The 22,521-nt window shown below is 39.3% G+C and overlaps 1 protein-coding gene across 2 annotated transcripts; it reads right to left on the bottom strand.

Moving 5' to 3' along the window:
• Nucleotides 1-794: 794 nt before the first annotated feature.
• Nucleotides 795-22,312, bottom strand: polr3d (polymerase (RNA) III (DNA directed) polypeptide D). 2 transcript variants are annotated; one of them, XM_067412445.1, is made up of 9 exons: nucleotides 22,148-22,312; nucleotides 15,544-15,704; nucleotides 15,419-15,462; nucleotides 15,172-15,326; nucleotides 12,767-12,888; nucleotides 11,544-11,691; nucleotides 7,165-7,415; nucleotides 6,912-7,064; nucleotides 797-1,245 (listed from the first exon to the last, which is right to left on the bottom strand). In XM_067412445.1, the coding sequence occupies exons 2-9, from the start codon at nucleotides 15,697-15,699 to the stop codon at nucleotides 1,129-1,131; spliced, it is 1,146 nt and encodes a 381-aa protein (XP_067268546.1). In that variant the 5' UTR covers nucleotides 15,700-15,704; nucleotides 22,148-22,312; the 3' UTR covers nucleotides 797-1,128. The 2 variants fall into 2 exon arrangements, with proteins under 2 accessions (XP_067268547.1, XP_067268546.1); XM_067412446.1 differs by lacking the exon at nucleotides 22,148-22,312 and having other exon boundaries at nucleotides 795-1,245; nucleotides 15,544-15,702.
• Nucleotides 22,313-22,521: the final 209 nt, after the last annotated feature.

The raw sequence follows: 22,521 nt of genomic DNA, 5'->3' as shown, positions 1-22,521 counted from the left end.
AGCGCTTTTATCCAAAGCGCTTTACATTTTTGCCTCACATTCACCCATTCATACACCGACGGCGATGTCAGCCATGCAAGGCGCCATCCAGCTCATCGGGAGCATGCTGGGGTTAGGTGTCTCGCTCATGGACACTTCGACACTTGGTCAGGTGGAACCGGGGATCGAACCACCAACCTTTCGGTTTGTAGACAATCTACATGAACCACTGAGCCACTGCCGCCCCAGCGATAAGCATCCTGGTGTGCACAGGAATTAAGGCTAACATTTTTATAATAAAAGCCAAAAAACTTCCATTTTGATTTCATGGGAAACGCATAAATGAGCAAACAGTTGAGGAATAAAACGCATGTGTAACAGTATAGTGGATTTGTGCATTCAGTCTTAAAGTGACAGCAGCCTAATAAACCTGCTACTCAGTGTTTTAATGTTTAAAAATCTCTCTGCTCTTGGCTGACTTTTGTAACTTTAATAAGTATTTATATATATTTAATTTATAGTGACTATGTAGTGTTATTTAATTTATGTACCTGAAAATTGTGAATTTTCACTGGCATCTAAAATGTTGGTGTCACAACTGGCCAGTAAAAAATATCTATAAACAAATTCTCTTCAGTTCATCCATTGGCAGGTATCGCAAAAAGTTAGTTTTAGGCTCTGACTACAAATATACATTTTTGTGTCCTAAAATGTTGATGACTTATGATTTAAAAAAAAAAACATCCTCTACCTAACAAAACAATACAAAATCAAATGTAGTCAAAGTTTTTGAAAGGTGCTTTTGTGAATTTTCACCACTAGGGGAATGATTCAATACATTTATTGAATCAAAAAAAGGAAAGAAAAAAAGGTATTTATGTCACTTTTTTTTATTTATTTAATGTTTCAAACTCAAACCCAGATTTTTTAATAAATGTATTAGTTATTCTAACCCACAATATTTACATGTGTAATAGTGTCTCATTCCTGAATGACAGCTCATTAGTTCTTCTAAATAAATTTCCTTGGACATAAATTATTCTGGTTCATTCCCTAAGAGTTGTCCATCAGTGACAGTGCATGGGAATATCTCCTCACACAGGGATATACAGCACTCGTGTGAAACACTGGGACTCCAGCAGCCGCTCCTCACGCTCTGTTTTCCAGAAGAGCCTGGAAGTCCGGTGAACAAACCAACTTGTGTTTAACGTGTCCCAGCACGGACAGGTCTCCCCTTCGGCCCTCGGTATTTACTGAGACCAGCTCCTACAGACACACACAGAAAAGCATGTATTCAGACAGATTAAGAAGTGTATTAATTGAATTTACGGATATAGTCCCTTTATGGGGTTTGTCACCAATTTCATAAACATTAGGTGCGTTTACATGGAGCACTGTAATTGGTTTAAAAGTCATATCTGAATGAAAATGCTCCATATAAACACCTCAATCGGAATAAAAATGCTCAAACCGAATGAAATTGTAATCGGTTTGAGAGGGGTGGGATAAACCTTTTCATGAACCGATCAAACGAAAAAGGTCACCATGTAAACGACCTGACCCGATTACTTTTGAGTGTGTGCCCTTATACGACGTGATACACAGCGCGCGCCTTCACCACTGACCACGCGCCGCGCTCACACACAGGCTATAATGCTGACAAAAGAGGAAAGTTCATTTTTCTGAGGGGTAACGTTAAACTTTTTATTAAGTTATATATGTTATAAAGATAATTTTGGCATAATGACACAGACATAGCCTGGCTAGACCCTCTCATCTTGACAGCGTTTGTCCCAGACACGTTTTACTTCAACTGCACCTGACAGAAGAATTCATGTTTCTGAGATGATTATTACACTTTACAACAAATAAATAGCTTTTATAAAACCGTATAAGTCCTGGTGGTCGTTGAGAGTTGCTATTGCATCCATGAACGCACGGGGTCAAATCAGTATTAATCAGATCAAATCAGATTTGAGGTAAATACAATATAAATTTGATATAAAATCTTAAAATTGTGCTCAGTGGCGCGGCAGGATTTTGAACAACTTCCTGAGCTGCGCCGGTGTGCTTACACTCAGGCCCCGTCCACACGGAGACGCGTTTCGCTGTATACGTATAAATTTTGTACTGTATCAGCGTTTCGCCCACACGGATCCGGCGTTTTAGAAGCATGAATCCGATATTTTTCGAAACCGGGTCCCAAAGTGGGTAAATCTGAAAACGATCATCTTCCGTCTTCGTGTGTACAGCGAATCCGTATATTTTCTGAAACGGTGATGTCATCACACTACGTCCAGCACGGTGAAAGAGTTTAGGGATACAACTACGGGCACTGGGCATGCGCACATCAATATCGCGTCATTTAATTACCGTATCTGCAATATTGTAAGGGTATGTTTTGGGTTGGGGTAGGTGTAGGCATTAATAAAACACATCTGTTAAGTAGCAAATGTATTTCTTCTTCTCCGTTTTTAGTGTATTTCTGTGGCAGAATTTCAGCGCCACACACTGGCCTGGCATGCAAACTACATCGTTTTTAGTCCGTTTTCTTAATCCCGTGTGGACGCTGATATTTCTTGAAACGAGGAAAAAAAATTATCGGATTAGGAAAGAGCTGGCTTCGTGTGGACGAGGCCTCAGTTGAAAACAATGTGTTTGAATTTTAGAGACGTGGCAGGCGCTTCGCTTCGTGTCCGGTGTGCAGACAAACTGCATGTCACAAAATGATTGCGATTGAAAGTCAGCACATGTAAACACCAGATCGGTTTAGATAACGTCTCATGTAAACAGTCCACTAAATCTTTTCATCCGAATGACAAAAAAGTGTGTATGTAAACGTGGCTATTGTTTGGCCTTTGAACTTTGGGTCTACAAATGCTGTCATAACACCTTCACCCCAGCAGTGGGCAGCGATTCTCCACCAAACGATCAGTTCAGCAGCTGACATACATATACACTAATCCTGATACTGTCTGCAAATGCTTTATATACGATGAATGTGATTTTTACTTTCAGTGTTGCTAAAAATAAATCGGTGCAGTTTTACTCTCCTGTGGTTTCCACTCATGACCGGGATCAAACACACACACTTGCAGAACTCCAAAAAAAAAAAGCACCCACTGTTCCCCTAAAGCTGGATTATTTGTGAAGCTGAATAAGGTGATATTTCCCTCACAACCAGAAACACACTTTAAAAGTACACTTTAGTCACATTGTTGATTTCTTGGTCTAACAAACCAACCAGCAGCACCGACGGCTCCCGTAACCTGAACGAAGCTCGATGATGGGCACTCTCTAAATCTCACTACGTGTGTGTGTGTGTGTGTGTGTGCACACTCATCCAGGAGAAGTGCCAATACAAGCAATAACATCATACAGGGCCATACTCGGGGGGAAAAAACCCTTCCGAAACTTGTTTGAATCCTGAAGGAGTGTATTCTGGCACAGAAATACTCCATCACACGTCCAACTCGTTCTTTGACACTTTGTCCATGTTTAGCATCAGAATCATCTCTTTAACAGTGTAAATGAGTCAGAATGCATGAAATAGCATTAGACACCCCCTTTAAATAATCTATATATGTGCAGTCATATTTTCCACTGTTTGCCGAATTTACTGAGGGCAATGTTTCTATCATTTTTTTTCCAATTTAACTTAAGTGCAAAATTGGAATATAGCATAAAACATTTGTGAATAAAGCAGTGTTTCCATCCCAGTTTAAGAGGACAAGATCACTTCCTGGGAATTTAGTGCAACATTTCTGTAATAAAAATGGAAGCTGCTGCTATTGGTCCACTTGTTTATCCAGTTTATCAATGGGCATCGAGGGATTTATTCAGTAAATGCGTTTCCATCATAGTTTGTCTTCAGGAAAAAAATGGAGACTCCCCTCGCTGCAGCCTGTAGCACGATGACGTAGCGGGATCAGATCCAATACGTACTGGATGGTGGATCGTAATGGCAATGTCATTCATACAGATCTCTGGGTTAATTAATAATGCGTATGCGCTAGTCTTAATGTATGATCATTATTGTATATAGATGATGTTCTAAACCGTGTAGTTGTAGTACTGATAAATAGTATTAAGTAATTATTGATTAATAAATCATCTTTTCATAAATGTGATGCTTAAATTATCCTAGTTTCGCTGTACATGCATGCAAACAGTTCATTTTAATATATTTTGATCATACTTGCTGTTGAGTGGAAGGAAAAATGAGTCAAGTAGCCTAATTGTGTCTGTAATTTTAATGCAACACGATCAGTAAAGAACTTAAAATACCAGTAGCCTACACATTCAAGGGAAAATGCAAAACGTGTGTCCTGATGGTGTGAGCATGTTATTAATCGTTATTTTTGCGCGAGCGGTTTGAGTATTTATCTATCCAGCAAAACTCTCCTGTGCATTCATGTCCCCAAAACTCTACTGCGCATGCGTATCTGACGTCATCGAACTGTGAATGAAACCACCGCGCATGCGCGTCCAGTACGTGTTGAATCTGATCCAGTACGTCATCGTGCTACAGGCTGCAGCGAGGACTTCTTGAAAAAATGTTTTGCCTCAGTTGGGCACAAACTCTTTATGCCAATTTTTTTATTCAGTCTTTGTTTCTCTGTACAGCAACCTTAACTTTGAAAAAGTCACTTTATAAGTAAAATGTTTTATTGCTATTACTTTATTTGCATTTGGCATTTACATCCAGTTTTTTCCCCTATGCAATATCCCCAAATTTGCATTAAAAAAAGGTGGATAGAAACATAAATAGTCTTTGTAAAATGGCTGATAAGGCGTGGTCACATGAACACTTTTTTTTTTGTGCAAAATGTTGTGTTTACTTCGGGCAGTCATGACAATGTTAGAGAGTCACATCCGAAGGTTACGGGGTCAATTCTCAAAACCGGCAGGAAATGACTGAGGTGCCCTTGAGCAAATCATCTAACCCGCAATCGCTCCTCGAGCGCCACAACAAAAATGGCTCCCCACAGCTCCGGGTGCGTGTGTTCACTACACAATACTCCTATTGTTTGCGCACTAACTTGGGTTGGGATGGGTTAAATGGAGAGGACAAATTCCAAGTATGGGTTACCATATGGCCTTCACATGATACTTTCACTGTCCTAATAATTAGGAGTGCGGGAAAAAATGTATGCATCGCGATGCGAATGTGGACGATTCTGAATCGATTCTCAAATGTCAAAAAAATTTATTTTCTAAATGTTAATAATAATGTTAATAATAAAGCGCGGGAAGTGCAGCGCCCGAACCGTCTGGAAATTTGAAGGGGAAAATGACCTGGACAAGAGCCACACAAGAAAAAAAGGAAAAAAAAGAAAAAGAAAAAAAATTGAAACACGACAAACATGAGAAACCATATTACACATTTTCGACGCTTGGTTATATTGCTGCAAACCAGAGGACCACAAATTATCGCTAATGCTATGCTCAAGGATTTGGGACCATAGTCTCTGCTGATGTTCATTTGATAAAAGTTGCTTTTGATTGTGGTAAACAGCAAAAACATATCACATATTCACATAACTCACGTGTATACTTGGTACATGCGCACAGAGGGGGAAGGTCGTTCTTAAAGAGCCCAACACTTTTAGTGTACAGCTTATTATAATATACAAATCACACACTTCTGTACAGATCATTTATTACAATGATCTACTGCTGGTACAGAATTCTATATTTTTGCATAAAAGCTGTGATTCCGGTACAATAAAATGTTTATTTAATTTTTTTGTCTGAAGGATTATATTGCTCATAACAGGAGGGTGTTGGTTATTACTTTCTGTTAGTGATTCAGAATATGCAGAATTATTTTACTAGAAGTATGCTGCTACAGACACTTTCATGTTGGTTCTTTGCAATGTCGGGACATATTCTGGCAAATGTAACCTTCCTGTTGAGTTTAAAAATCGTTTCCATTTTTTTAATTCATAAGCTATATTGGAAATAAATTCACTATGGGTCATTACAAATACTTTGCTTTAAAATTACCAAGTGAGAAAAAAGATGCATCGATAATCGTTTTAGGGTGCGTTCTCACTTGTCATGTTTGGTTCGATTAAAACGAACCCTGGTGCGATTGCTCTTTTAGTGCGGTTCATTTGAACATATGTGAACGCTGCCATCTGAACCCTGGTGCGCACCAAACAAGCGGACCGAGACCGCTAAAAAGATGGGTCTCGGTCCGCTTCCAAACGAACTCTGGTGCGATTGATATATGAACGCAACACGGTTCAAAGACATGTAAACGGACCAAAAACCGGACGTAATGTCACAAGATGCGACGCTACAAGTCATATGATTTGCTGACACGGAAAGATCGGTGTATCCGAAATGAATAACATTAACGTTAGAGGGCAAACGTAGAGCAACGAGGAGGCGCCTCATCAATATTTGGTCCGACGAACATGTTTCGAAAATGCTAGAAAAAACGCACAAAAAGCAAACCTGGTTCTTCTCATCAGAGGACCTGTTGCCCATTAGTCGGTACAGACGACAGAACGCCCGTCTCTTTTAATGTTTTGAATATTTGATGAGCTCTTTGTGAGTTCGCAGCTGTTAAAAATAATGCCATATATATACATAAAATAATCGTGTTTAATCCAGCACACAGCATTGTTTTGAATGTTTGATAAGCGAGCTCCTATGTCATATAAGCCGACCAATCAGGTTGTGACCGTCTCCCTATGCATTTGGTTCGGTAACTTTAGGTTCGCTGTTAAAAATGCCAGTGTGAAGGCTAAGCGGACCAGGACTATACGTTTTGTTTTTGTTTTTTGGTCCGGACCAAACGAACCAAACTAACCGAACTACAAGTGTGAACGCACCCTTATAATCGTATCGCAGCCCTCTGAATCGTAATCGAATCGTGAGGTGCCTAGAGATTCCCAACCCTAATAATGAGTGTAACCGACCTGCAGGAAGGCACAGGGGGTTCCTAGGGCCACATCCAGGGTGACGTTACCCAGAATAAGCTGCACTTTGCCCGACTTCCTTACGAGCATCTTTCCCACCAAACCCTCCTGTAGATCCTTGAGACAACAGCTGTTCTCTTCTTGAGACTCATCCTGACACACAAACACACAGGAGGACAAAAAAAACACATGAACATATGCAAAATCCAACATGGCTATGTGGTCTAAATCTAGAAATCTAGCCAGTGGCAACCTGTGTCTCGGTCTTCTGCATCATGGTCTGTCCATCGCTGGACTGCACCTCTGTTTTGGTGGGCCGGACGTCACTGGTGGGCGGCTGGCCTGGCAGCGAATCAGGGAGCTGCATGAAGAGAAGCTCCTCCTCTTTGCAGTGATTCCACACCTCCAGTAAATCAGGCAGCAAATCAGGTTCAGGCAAGGGTGGCAGTCTGAACATAGTCTCCGCCTTCTTGGCTTCAGGAATATCTAGCGGCTCCTGCTTGACTGTAGGAAGACGAGATGGGATGGATACCAGAGAAAGAGTTGCCCCCTATACCCTCATTCACTATTCCCTACATTAGTCCACTCATACATTATGATGATTCAGCTGCGCCATCATCTGGTCAGATGCGAGAATTAATTCGGAGTGACATGCAGTGCATTGTGGGATTGAATGAGTAAACTTAATAATTTCCACTATGGTTTTGGACACCACTATAAAGAGCTGCTCCCTCAAATAATATTTAAAGGGATACTCCACCGCTTTTTCATATTAAACTATGTTATTCCCCTAACTAAGCAGAGTTGATACATCCCTCTCTCGCCTCAGTGTGTGCTCTTAATCTCTCTGACGCGCGCAGTGACGATCTGATAGCATTTAGCTTAGCCCACTAAGCCCAGTTCATTCACTATGGTACCAAACAGAGATCAAGTTAGAAGCGACCAAACACCTCCACGTTTCCCCTATTTAAATACAGCTGAACGATCAAGTATGATGACACAAAATAAACGTGGCGCTTTTCAAAGCGGATTAAAAAGGACAACTATAATGTATGGCGGAATAGCACTTCTGAGAGTACTTCGACTCGGCGCAGTAAAAAGTCACGCCTGAAAAATCGTCCCTCACATCTCTCCCTCCCACTCTCATTTCCGTCAATAGGGGGAGAGGATTTTCCAGACGTGACTTTTTACTGCACCGAGTCGAAGTACTCTCAATATCGTGATATCGGTCACAGTGCTAGACGTTTCACACTTAGGGCCCTATTTTAATGATCCGAGGGCAAACAAAGTGCACTTAGGGCATGTTTGAATCCACTTTTGCTAGTTTAACGACGGGAAAAATGGTCAGCGGTCCAGGCACATGGTCCAAAAGATTGTACCTCGTCTCTTAATGAGTCATGGGTGTGTTTCGGGCCTAACGTGCAATAAACCAATCAGAGCTCCCATGCTCTTTAAAAGCCAGTTTTAATAATAATAATAATAATGATAGATTTTATTTATAATGCACTTTTCATTCCGAAGAATCTCAAAGTGCAACAAAGGGGGGGGGGGGGGGGGGGGATAACAACAAAAAACGAATAACAAGTAAAAATATAGAATACTACAAACAATCAACCAACACAGAAAACAGAACAGAAACAGAGCTGACGGTGAACAGAAACAGAGCTGACGGTGAACAGAAACAGAGCTGATGGTGAACAGAAACAGAGCTGATGGTGAACAGAAACAGAGCTGATGGTGAACAGAAACAGAGCTGATGGTGAACAGAAACAGAGCTGATGGTGAACAGAAACAGAGCTGATGGTGAACAGAAACAGAGCTGATGGTGAACAGAAACAGAGCTGATGGTGAACAGAAACAGAGCTGATGGTGGACAGAAACAGAGCTGATGGTGGACAGAAACAGAGCTGATGGTGAACAGAAACAGAGCTGATGGTGGACAGAAACAGAGCTGATGGTGAACAGAAACAGAGCTGATGGTGAACAGAAACAGAGCTGATGGTGAACAGAAACAGAGCTGATGGTGAACAGAAACAGAGCTGATGGTGAACAGAAACAGAGCTGATGGTGAACAGAAACAGAGCTGATGGTGAACAGAAACAGAGCTGATGGTGAACAGAAACAGAGCTGATGGTGAACAGAAACAGAGCTGATGGTGAACAGAAACAGAGCTGATGGTGGACAGAAACAGAGCTGATGGTGAACAGAAACAGAGCTGATGGTGAACAGAAACAGAGCTGATGGTGAACAGAAACAGAGCTGATGGTGAACAGAAACAGAGCTGATGGTGAACAGAAACAGAGCTGATGGTGAACAGAAACAGAGCTGATGGTGAACAGAAACAGAGCTGATGGTGAACAGAAACAGAGCTGATGGTGAACAGAAACAGAGCTGATGGTGGACAGAAACAGAGCTGATGGTGAACAGAAACAGAGCTGATGGTGAACAGAAACAGAGCTGATGGTGAACAGAAACAGAGCTAATGGTGGACAGAAAGAGCTGATGGTGGACAGAAACAGAGCTGATGGTGAACAGAAACAGAGCTGATGGTGAACAGAAACAGAGCTGATGGTGAACAGAAACAGAGCTAATGGTGAACAGAAAACAGCTGATGGTGGAAGTCTCTGTTAGCTCCGCAGCACACTGTGGTCCACTCCATGTTTCAGATTTCTCCCAGCGGCAGAGTCCCGATGACATCGCCGAGGCACGACAGCTGAAGACCAGATGATGGGGCTTCTTCATGATGATTCAAATGATGGGGATCGCTGCAGCACCATGCAAGAGGCAGAACATTCCTCCGGGCACTTCTGTGGACACGCCGGGGTCGGCGCAGAAGTCCAAGCCGCTCCACGGTCGCAATGCAGGACGGAACAGCGGCGCAGCCGAGAAGCGGAACATCCCAACATCATGCCGGACGCCGCCGACGAGAGCCCGGATGACGCTAGCCCGGTGCAAACTTCAGCCACCATGCAGCTTAAGCCCAAGGGAGACCACCAGTGAGCAGCCGCGGCGAGAAACATCAAATGTCCTCCAAACCAGAAACCAACCGCAGCAATTCAAACGTAAACATTAGAGAAGCGGTTGAAAACGGCGAAACGACGAACAACGACCTCTCAGTGGCTGCCAGCAATCAGCAACAGTCCCAATTGTAGCTCTGACTGTTAGACTAGTCACAAACATAAGGAAATAAAATAAAATGTAAATCTAATAGTACATTAACATGATTTGTTGTGGGTGGAGAAGCGGTGAACAGACAACGCCAGCGTCCTCTCCCCCACGTTGCCTAGCAACCAAGTCCCTCACATCACATCAGTTTTGCTCCAACCACGGTGGAATCGCTATTTACATGGAGCAATACAGACAAAACAGTTTGAATACATGTGTGTATTGCCACGGTTGGTTAAATAAGTAGCAAATTTAATTCGTCATTACTGCAAATAGGGAATTCTGATACTGTAATAATTGTGCACTGCCTTTAGGCTCATATTACTACCCCTTAAATAACACAAAAAATCCTGCACTATTGACTTTAGAGCAGGTTTGTGTTGGTCAATGGTCAGTGGTTTTCAGTTCCTCACAATAGAAACGCTCCAACAATGCTCCTGGTGTTCAGACCAGCACACCCATGGGCGAACAGATGCGCCAGTGCATTTGCTATGTAAACAACGTGGAGCTGGACATAAAAACGAGACCTGCTTCGGGTTGAAACTTGCAAAAAACACTTGCATCGCACCTGGTGCCGCATTGCGCCGAGTGTATGATAGGGCCCTTGGTTTGCATATGCTCTCAAGTCAACCACTTAATGATTCAAATGATCTGTTCACAGCGAGTCTCCATTTAACAATACACTGAATTTAGGAGTCAGACTCAAAATGAGCCAAGAGTTGGAGATCCTCGAACATTGAGAGCGCATTCACCTGATGGCGCAAAGAGCAAGTTACTAATGCTGAATTTTAGGATTTATTATTGCAACTGAAACTCATATTTAGGTCATGACTGTCAGCTGTTTGTAAACTAAATCTGCGGTAAAAGGGCGCTCTGTTTAAGCCCATTGTAGGGAACCCTTGAATGTGGACATTACATCTGAAAAGGGTATGTTTTAGGTAAAAACTAAACATAACATTCAAATAACATAAATTCATGCCCACGCTTCTTCCCCGCTGCTGTAGCAGCTTTAAATGATATGAAACTAGTATGTTGCATAAATCTTAACACATTGTGATGTCGGTTTTCTTACTGTGGTGTTGGCCTAATATTCCTTCCTTATCCTGGCTAATTAAAAATTCATAATTCATAATTATGTCAGACTCAGCTGTAACCTATTTAAGCTCTATCTGTGTCTAACGCATATCCCCCATGTATTTTGAGCAGTAGGGAGTATATAAAAATGCTAAATAAAATAAACATTCAATAAATACTTTTTACATTTAGTGAATCTGAGGTGAAATTTCACAGGCAAAAAAGGTCTACTGTCAATAGTGGAGGGATGTATGAAGCTCAGCTCACACAAAAGTCACTTTCAACCCAAGCAGCTTTCTTTTGGTCAATGCCACAAATTCAAATGACCAAATTGAACACAAGTGAAATCTGACTGACAGCATCAGCTATGTTAGTTTGTGCCGTCGCTCCTACCCTTGACTTCAGCTACAGTGCTGATTGGTTCAGGATCTGAAGAGGTCTTCTCAATGAACTCCTGTTTGAAGACCCATCCGGACACAGCCAGCGGCAGCTGCACAGGACAGCTTCCTCTTTCACCCGTCAGGTGAGGGTCATCCAGAAACTACGGCACACAAACAAAGTCTTGTGAGTGACACGCAACAAAGACCTGGCATAGTATACTCAGTTAAAGAATTGGCCAAAAAACATGGCCCAGGTCATGTCACTTCAAAAACAAAATACAAAAGAGAGGAATTAAATGTATTTTGTATAAAGAAAAGTAAGCCTATAATTACACTAAACAAAAGATTTTTGCATTATGACATTTGCCCCTATAATTGCCATTATTTTAATGCACCAGATCATCGTACTTTTCATTTTATAAGTCCTGTTTTTTTTGTGTGTGTGGTGATTCTTATGGCAAAATGTATTTATATATATATATATATATATATATATATATATATATATATATATATATATATATATAATCTACGTATGACAAAAGTAATTATTTATTTAAAAAAAATTCAATTACATAAAAAATATTATTTTTTATTAATATGACCAGGTTCTGCACAAATTTGATTAGTTAATTTCTATTTAATAAGTAGTGGCAACATTTGTTTTTGAAAACATACATTGTCAAACTGTTAAGACGTTATTAGCAAAAATAGCCCTCTTCTCAAAATCTCATGACCTGTAGGTGGTGCTGTACTCAAATTTGGCACAGACCCTCAAATAAATGTTCTGATGAAGCGTACCAATTTTCGTTTTAATTGAACAAAGTTTTGCCAAGATACAGCCTTTGAACCAATTTTGGTTCGACATTAGCTGCGTTTCCATTACCCTTTAAATTGCGCAAATTTAAATTGCTTACTGAAAATACGCCCAATGGAAACATCATTTCACAAATTGATTTGCAATTTCGGCAATTCGAAAAAAGGAATATTACGCTAAATTGCAATGGAAACAGGTCACCATGCATTATCGTGAGAGGAAAAAAAATTACATTTAAGTCACATGACATCGATGAATGGAAACGCTGTAATTTCGCAATTGTTTTTTTATTGACATTTAGAAAATAATGTAAAAGGTTTGCACAAATTTGTACTGGAAATGTGGCTAAGTTTGTGGCATCATGTTTGATTAGTTAATTGCAAGTTAATAAGCAGCTATATTTATTTTAGAAAACTTACATTGTCCTTCTCAAGTTTGCGCAGGATTTCTTTAGTCTCCTCTTCGGTCTCTCTCTCCTTTTTGATGTTGATGATGGGCGAAGGGCCAGTGTTTGGCGTTTCTCTGGCGTCGTCATATACACCTGATCAAATATAGAAAAAAATAAGAAAGTACTGAGACAAAAAGACAAGAAAAGGCTAATATTTAAACTTTTCACATCATAAAACAGACTACACCCTAGATATTGACCCCAACATCCTGATTACGCAATGATAAATAATTATGTCCATTTCCATTCTTAAATTCACTAAATCTGTACCATATAACAGCATAATCATTTGCCGTTATTTTATTATATAAATCGTATTTATACGATTTCACTCTCAAAGAGCAATGTCTGTCCAATTAAAACATTGATCATTGTATTCACGTTCATGACTTCCAAGCCTGGAAAGCATTATCATTTCCTAATAATTCCAGGTTTTCCATGAACATTAAACCCTAGTTCAAAGTTTTTTTTGGAAATTAATACTTTTATTCAGTAAGGGTGGAGTAAATTGATCAAAATTGACAGTAAAGACTTTAAGGTAGAATAGGTAAGAATTGGTTAAAAAACTTTTTTTCCCAAACTTGTTTAAACTTTCTTTATATATCAATACATAATTAAAATGTTAGTACTCTGAAAAAGAAAGTATAAAAATTGAGTGTCTGTAGACCTCTCAGGACTGTTTTAAAGACAGCTCATTATCTCCATTCAGTCCACCTTCTCCCTTCTGGACTCTTTCCAAAGCCACGCCCCCAAAACACATGAACGCGCATCATCAACCAATCAGCTGGAAGACGCATTATTTACCTGAGATGAGCATGTAGTCACATCATGTCAGAATCACATGTTTTAAAAAAATCTAACTTTATCAGTATGAATATAAACTAATAAGATGTCTTTTAGTACTCACTGTCATGCTAGAATACCGATACTGGTAAAGTTTAAAATATTTTTTTGTTTAATTTGGTAACAAGCTAGTTATATTTATAAGGCAAAGATAAAAACGGGTAGCACTGATAAAAAATAATTCCTCAATAACATCAGTTATACTGTAATGAAGTTGAATTTCGTGTAAGATTCATAACATATACTGTGTTTTGCATGTAAGAGTTTCCATGATGAAAGCATTGTTGATTAGCAGTAGCTAAAGCTAACTTAGCTCTAAAAAAGTTCCTGGATGCGTTGTACTAGCTTCTACACATGCATTTTGTTATCTAAAGTTAAATTTTGCGAAATTCAACACAACAGCGATCAACTTGAGCTAAACATATTGAGTATTTATCATCTCTACTAATGGCTAAGTGTATAATATTGTAACTTTATGCTAAGTAATGTTATGTTAGCTATATTAGGCAGCTTCATGTGCTCTTGATACATGCTTCATGAAAACATAAACCAAATTTTTTTTTAATCAAAATGAAAGATGACCTGTCCAGCAGAAATACAGCCAGCAATGAGTCGTTTTTCAGGTCCCTCAGTTCGCCATCGTTGGAAAGCCACGCCGATATTTACTCGCGTTTGATTTCTTTGTTTATCCAAAGACTTTCTGTGCATTGCCTTTTATTGTAAAGTCTTCGCTGACTGCAAAACCCTGCACTGTGAATTTTGATTGCTCTTTCTCTGCCATTATTTTGCCTAGGTTTCTTCAAACGAGCGCGCGCACGTGGGCGGGTCCTGTAGCGCAAGCGGTGGTCGCCATGGTAGCGAGAGAGAGTGATAGTCGCCCAAGCCAATCACTTGTTTCGTCCCGAACGAAAATAATGAGCGGTGTTTATTGCAGATTAAAAAGTCTAGAGTCACTCGGTTTTTATACTCTCCTTTTCAGAGAACTTACATTTTAATTATGTATTGACATATAAAGAAAGTTTAAACAAATTTGGACAAAAGTGTTTTAGATCATTCCTACCTACCCTAACTTTAATGAACTTTGTATTCCTCAAAGTAGTCTGGGGGAAACTATCACAGTTTCCACATCAATTTAAGCAGCACAACTGCCTCTTAAATTCATATAATAATACATGTTTCATGAGCATCAAATCCTCATATGAGAGTGATTAGTGAAGGATCATGTGGCACTGAAGACTGGAGGAATGATGATAAACTCAGCTTTGATCAGAGGATATACATTATAAAGTATATTACAATACAGTTGTTGTAGTAGTAAACATAATTATCTATTATCAACAATGATGTCATATTGCTGCTGCTTCTGAGCTGATGTTTAAATCAATCGCTTTTCAAAGCTGTGTGTCAGTGATTTTACTGCTGTTAAGAGCGGACGTTGTTGAGCACATCACTAAACGCTTTAATGACATTTAGCGTCACTGACACCATACTCTGGCTCGAAACACAGTACTTGGCCTAGCGATTTTTCTTTACCTTTCCTCTTGGCCATCATCTCAGCAGGACCCTGCTCGAAAATAGAATGAGACTGGATGACCTCAGGGCGACCTCGGCCCCTCCCTCGGCCGTCCCGCTGCCGACCTCGATCAACATCCTTCTTATCTCGCCTCTTTCCTTCATCAGCTTTTAATCTGTGGCAAAGAATCACTTGTAAGTAACAGTCAACAATGAAGGATTACAGATGGTAAATGGACACTATTTATAAAAGAGTCAGGGCACTTACTCCTCTTTTGATTTTCGACCAATAATATTCGGGGTGAAGGTTTTCTGGAGGACAAAGAACAACACACTTGAAATTGAATCTGAAATGTTTGGTATCGACTAGCATGTTCAGCTATTAATCTTAACCTTTTTGACGCCTCCTAACGTGAGGTCTCTGGAGCGCATTGTTGGGAGGCGTCCTGGAGTGATGGAAGCGGGCAGCCGGCGGCCCATTGGCAGCCCTCTGGCTCCCCCTATCTGCGGCGTCCGTGGAGGCCCACTGGGGTCACCAGAGCTATCCATTCTCACTAACCCAAGGAAAGAGATGTTACAAAATCACTGCAAATGTCAATTAAAGGTGCACTATCCGGGTTTTTCCTACCTTGAAATTTTTTTGCCGGCCGCCAAAACAAATTTGTCCCGCAAAAGCCTTATTTTATGAGTTATTGTGCTTTATATATTGATGTGGATGACTAATGCACGTGACAGGGCGCACGTTAACTGAGTGACAGATAACGAGCAGAGAGTCTTCAAAATGATCATCGTCTGAGCTCTTTCTCACTCGCGCATATCAATCAAAATCAGCTGAACTTACACAAAAGTAAAAGGTCGGAAGACTGACTCCATAGCTGTGTCCCAAAGTGAAGTGCGCGCACTTCGAAGGCCGCATTTGAAGTGCGATTACGTCATACCTGCACTACGAAGACTGTCCCAAAGTGAAGGCTGCACCCTCTGAAGGCCGCATTTGAAGTGCGATTACGTCACAGCGGCACTACGTAGGCTGTCCCAAAGGGAGAGCTGCACCTCTGAAGGCCGCATTTGAAGTGCGATTACGTCACAGCGGCACTACGTAGGCTGTCCCAAAGGGAGAGCTGCACCTCTGAAGGCCGCATTTGAAGTGCGATTACGTCACAGCGGCACTACGTAGGCTGTCCCAAAGGGAGAGCTGCACCTCTGAAGGCCGCATTTGAAGTGCGATTGCGTCACAGCGGTGCGACGAAGGCTGCCGCAATTCATGAGCGACTTCAAAATGCGCCCTTCGGTTCTCAGGCAAAGGAAGGGTACAGCAGATGGGACCTTCTCATAACTTCGCAGCCTTCCCTATCCCAGAATTCATAGCACACTGGTGACTACAGGATTTGACTGGTCCGCATTCCCGCGGCACTCGATCAGATTCCAGTTAAAGACGGTAGGGGTCGGTAACTCAAGTGTAGCCTGGGTACTATTGAACAACAGCGCAAGCGCTAGAAGTAAATAAAACCTCCAACGTTAGTGCATTCACACAGTTCCCAGTTCCCTGCCCTGAGCAAGATGAACTTTAATTTCCCCAATTTTTAAATGCTATTCATTTCTCAACCATTATCTCAAGAAGATGAATCAGTCCATTATCACCCTTTTCGCTGTTTCTTTCTTTTTTTCCCATAGGCCTACACTTTCTTTAAATAGCCTTCAAAATATAATCTGCAGGGCTGTATTTTCGTCCTGCTCCCGCTATTCCGCACCGCACCATTCCGCTCGCGCAAAATTCACTCCGTGCTAACCCGCTATAAATTATTTTATTCCCGACCCGACTGATCCAGCTAAATTTAGATTTTGTTTCCAGAATCTATCTTTTAAATTTCCCTTACAGAAAGAGAGACACTGGATAGGAATTGTCCGTGCAATCATTTATTTTTCTTACAGCCTGCTGTAGCCTATGTCAACACCGTAACTAAAACAAATCACAGAAAAATAGGCTAAATCAAACGTGACATCTGTCACTCAGAATTATAAGAAAAAATACAAACAAACGAAAACTGCTGACTTAGATGCTAAAATAAAGTTTATATATATATATATATATATGAATGAATGTTCACTGACGACGGTCAACATCGATCCTCCAAAGGCTGAATGCGTGGCCGACACAGAACAATTTAAATGGCTAGCTTATTATTTTTTATGCTAAATTAAGTTATTTGTAAATTAAACGAACTGCTGTCTATTGTTCATTTTCGTTAACTTCAAACTTAGGCTAAATTAAAGAGAAGTGGTTTTTCTATAGCCTAGCTATTGTTTGTTTTTGTAATGCACGTTATAATTTGTAGCTAAACACATTTATGTTTATACATATATTTTCTTGTCATGTAATTTAAAATGTGTAAATGAAAATAAATTGGTCTATTAGCCTACGTAGGCTTTTTACAATATAGCCTATTTATAGACCAATAAAATAACTTAAGTTTAACATTAGAAACAACAAATTTTTATTATCAGCCAAACCAGAAGAAAACACTTTTCTACACTTTCATTGCGCTGAGCGGGAGAAGCTGGAGCTGGACCGGGATGGGGAATAATGCACAATAGAGACTCTGGTAAGGCCTGAGCGGGACATCATCTTCTGGGATGAGTGCATATTTCCACTGTCCGCAGCTTTGCGAGGCTGAATCGGTCGACGGCTGCATTGCATGCCATAAAAAATGCATCTGAGATGATGAGTTGAATAAAAATAAGTAGGCCTACTTAAAAAAAACAAAGAAAAAACTTGGACGTATATAGGCTAAATGTTTAAAATATATTGTAACAGTTACATTTAACATAATAAATAAACTGTTAACTAATATTTGCAATTTGACAATATTTAACCGGCTACAGATTTACATGCTTATGGTCCAGCCCATCGTCGCAGGCTTTGAAGCATGTCAAAACCCAATAGAAAGCTCAAAAAAGTATATATATATATATATATATATATATATATATATATATATATATATATATATATATATATATATATATATATATATATATATATATATATATATATATATATATATAAAGTAGTAGTATATGCTCCATTTCTCTTTTTAAAATCTCCTCACGAACGTCCGCTGTCAGTTGTCAGAACCTGCTAGTCCATTAACGGCGCTTTGGTTCATTGTTGCCAAGTCTGGAATGGGGTTGCATTTAGGCTACTGTTGCTTTGGGGTGTTTGTAGCCTATAGTCCACAGGTTAAGTTGTCTTTACTTAAGCAATATTTCTACTGCCCGCGCCCCGCATTTTGGGATATTTTGGCCCATTCTGGCTGTGATTCCGATACTTTTGAATAACAATTGTAGGGGTTTTATTATTCAGACCTGGCAACCCTGTCCCTCGGTTCGCCCTTCGTGCACTTCGTGCACTTTGAAGGCGTGGCCTGGTCTGGCCTTCGAAGTGCATGGCCTTGGAAGTGCGCACCCTTCACTTTGGGACACAGCTCATGTTCCACGAGGCGCGTTTGCAATTTTTTTTCTTCCCTGAATTGCTGTTGGGTGTAAATTGCGCTCAATAAATGCAACTCTTCTGACAGACGTTTTGCACACGCAGAGACCATAAACCATACTTTATTATTATTATTATTATTACTTTCAAATACACGGAAATATATCCTTATAAATTGTTTTCTGTGATGACAAATCTTTTGCGCTGTTTTAGCAGTCTGGATTCACACATAACACGTCCTCTATTGTCCGATTCACAAACTAATGACTCATTTGAACCGATTTATTTTACTGAACTGATCTGTCCAACACTGAACTCACGAATCAGTGTTTAATCATTTACTCACAACAACTCTGAAATGAGAATGCAAGTGTGCTTACCCCATTAAACAAGAGGGGTTAGTAAGAATTAGTTTTAATAATCCACAGTATTTTCCTGTAGGCCTATTTATTTTAGGTATTTATATTGAAGTAAATAAATATGTTTAGTAAATTACCACAAAAAAATTAGTTTAGACTGGAATAAGGCGAAACCAGAGCAACACAAGTTGTTAATAGCTGGCTGATAATGTTATTAAATTGTAGATATGGTAGAAAATGAGACTATTTATTCCATTTTTAATGCTATTTTTTAATGATTGTTGCCAAAATAATTAATCAGTAAACAATACAAACTGGGTAAAAACAGGGAACAAAAGAAACACATCAAAACATCATACATAATAAGGAAAAAAATATATTATTTGAATTTATTTTACATGTATTGTCTGTATTGGGCTCACATATCCCGCGGGTAGGTACTTTTACTGTTTGTGTGTGTTTGTGTGTCTGTGTGTGCGTGTGCTCGCGTGAATGCGTGTGTGTGGATTACCATGTCTGGTCAGCTAGACCACCACCGAAGACCATTTCTGACCCAGGAAAAACGCTGACTATGTAACTTTTCCATCAACTATTCTAAACAAAGGCGTAGTTTGATGACGCCAAGTTTGAACACAGAATCTTGGGACATGCGGTCTACACCTCACAGCCGGTGGGATAGGACTCGGGCAGAAATCATGTTCATGGAATCATGGATGCAGTTATTAATATTATTAACTAGGGGTGCCACGATATATCGTGATATAAAAATATGACGATATGTATCGTTGATGGAAACGATATATTTTGCGATAGAGTTGTTTTATCCAAGGCTCAACTTGCTGTAGTAGGCCTATTTATAAGGTATAATTCCCCTTAACACGAATGAACAAATGTAGGCTACCACAAATGTAAACTCTGTCATGTACTCACCATCATGTCTTTTTTTTTTTTTTACTTCCAAACACAAATGAAGATATTTTTTATGAAACCTGAGGGATTTATGTCCCTCCATTTTTAAAGTCCATTTCTCTCAAAATTAAAAGATGCAAAGACTGTCATAAAGGCATGTGAAAATAACTAATCGAGTGTCTAATCCAAATCTTCTTTAGTCTTCAAGTCTTTTAAAATTAACTAATGGACAGGGGTGATCTTACAGGGGCTATCTTTATTGATCCAAAAAAAGATTTTGATTTAGTTGATCATTATTTATTATTAGATAAGCTTTATACAATTGGTCTTTCTCAAAACTCTTTATTATGGTTTAACTCTATTTACATATTAGAAAGCAATGTGTAGTCACTTCACTGAACCGCATTTCACTGACACACTGGGCAAATATTTATTTAATTCAAATCGCATCCTTTATGCTTTCATAATCCAGCATAAGCCAAATCTTGCTTGCAGTTCGATTTGGATTAATTGTGCAGCCCTATTACACAACTTGTGTTGAAAGTTATGTTATAATGCTACTCTGTGCGTGCGCTCAGCGGCTACTATGGGACTCTTAACACCATGTATACAAAACACGGTACTTGCAGTAAATCGAGGGTAACGGGTATGATGTCATTGATAGGAAATGCACGGACACGGCCCGTGTCCTGGTTAAAATTGCTTATTTCTCTGGATTTAAACACTCTTGGAAACATTTAGGATCATGTAAAGCATACAAGTCAACACAATATATAACATTGTTCTAATGGTTTTTGGATATTTTAATCCAAAAATCACACATATTGTGCCTTAAACATCACAGTGCTTGAGTAGCCATGCCGACATGATTTACATTTGACTAATCAAATGTTGATATTCAAATTAAGTGGTGTTATTACAATATTTCAAGACCACCCACCATTATAGCAAAAAGCTTATTTGTACAATTTTAGCTGATGTCCCACTTTTGCTGATTTTACCTATGAGTATGCGATTTCTCACACATACACACAATATATATATATATATATATATCCAGTACAGACCAAAAGTTTGGACACATTACTATTTGTAATGTTTTTGAAAGAAGTTTCTTCTGCTCATAAAGCCTGCATTTATTTGACCAAAAATACAGAAAAAAAATGTATTATTGTGATATATTATTACAATTTAAAATAATTGGTTTTCAATTACTAATACTTTAAATTATCATTTATTTCTGTGATGCAAAGCTGAATTTTCAGGATCATTCCTCCGGTCTTCAGTGATCATGATCCTTCAGAAATCATCCTCATATGAGGATTCATTATGAGTGTTGGAAAAAGTTCTGCTGATTAATATTTTTTCATAACCTGTGATACTTTTTTTATAATACTTTGGTGAATAAAAAGTAGCAACAAAAAAAAGCAAATGTTTTAAAAATAGAAATCTTTTGTATCAACAACATACACTACTGGTCAGTCATTTGGGCTCAGTAATTTTTTTCTTTTTCTTTTTTGAAATAAATCAATAATTTTATTCAGCAAGGATGTGTTAAAATTATAAAAATTGATAGTAAAGGAGATTTATTTTATTTGAAAATATGTTTTTATTTTGAATAAATGAAGTTATTTTGAACCTTGCATTCATCAAATATGTTCGGCAGCAGAACTATTTCCAACACACATAATGAATCCTCATATGAGGATGATCACTGAAGACTGGAGGAACCATCCTGAAAATTCAGCTTTGCATCACAGAAATAAATGATCATTTAAAGTATAATAAATTGAAAACCAAATATTTTAAATTGTAATAATATATCACAATATTTACACACAAAAAAATTCTGATGTCCAAACGTCGCTTGGCTATGAATGAGAACCTTCAGTCTTATTGGGGAACTAACGTTGCGTCAGGAAAAAGATCTAGCTTTGGTGTTATAAAGCTGGAATGCCAATAAAAATTGCCATTACGATTCTTTAGAAATGATTCCAGATTCTCAGACATTCTGTGCTAACTGTGAAGAACAGTCGTTCAGGATTTAGGACTACAATCGTCAGGACTACAATGCCACGATACTCTGAACATTCAGTCATGATGTGAAATACATATTTACAGCAAACCGGCACTTCCACGCGTCCCAACACATGGCAAGAAACACACACATACACACACACACACACACACACACACACACACACACACACACACACACACAGACCCATGACAGTGCACTTACCAGAACGCTCACTCCAGTACAGAGATTCTTCAAACACGGCCTCAGAAATATAAATATAGATAGATGATAGGCAAGATCGAGATTTGAGTTATAATGATGATGAAATGCAGCGCAAGTTTGTTAAAGGCGGAGTTTCACGTGCAATGACACTTTGACCCGTGTGACGAACAGATTTTGTGATTGGTGAGCATCAACTCTGCACCACTTTGCGCAGCATTTTTAACCCCTTGTGGGATAGTTGACACAAAAAATGAAAATTAGCCCATGATTTACTCACCTTCAAGCCATCCTAGCGTATGACATTCTTTTTTTTCATACGAATACAAGCAGAGTTCTGGCTCTTCCAAGCATTATAATGGCTGCCCACAATTTGA

This window comes from Pseudorasbora parva, chromosome 13 (genome assembly GCF_024679245.1).
Source record: "Pseudorasbora parva isolate DD20220531a chromosome 13, ASM2467924v1, whole genome shotgun sequence".
In the NCBI taxonomy this organism is placed as follows: Eukaryota; Metazoa; Chordata; class Actinopteri; order Cypriniformes; family Gobionidae; genus Pseudorasbora; species Pseudorasbora parva.
This window is presented reverse-complemented; position numbering and strand designations above follow the sequence as displayed.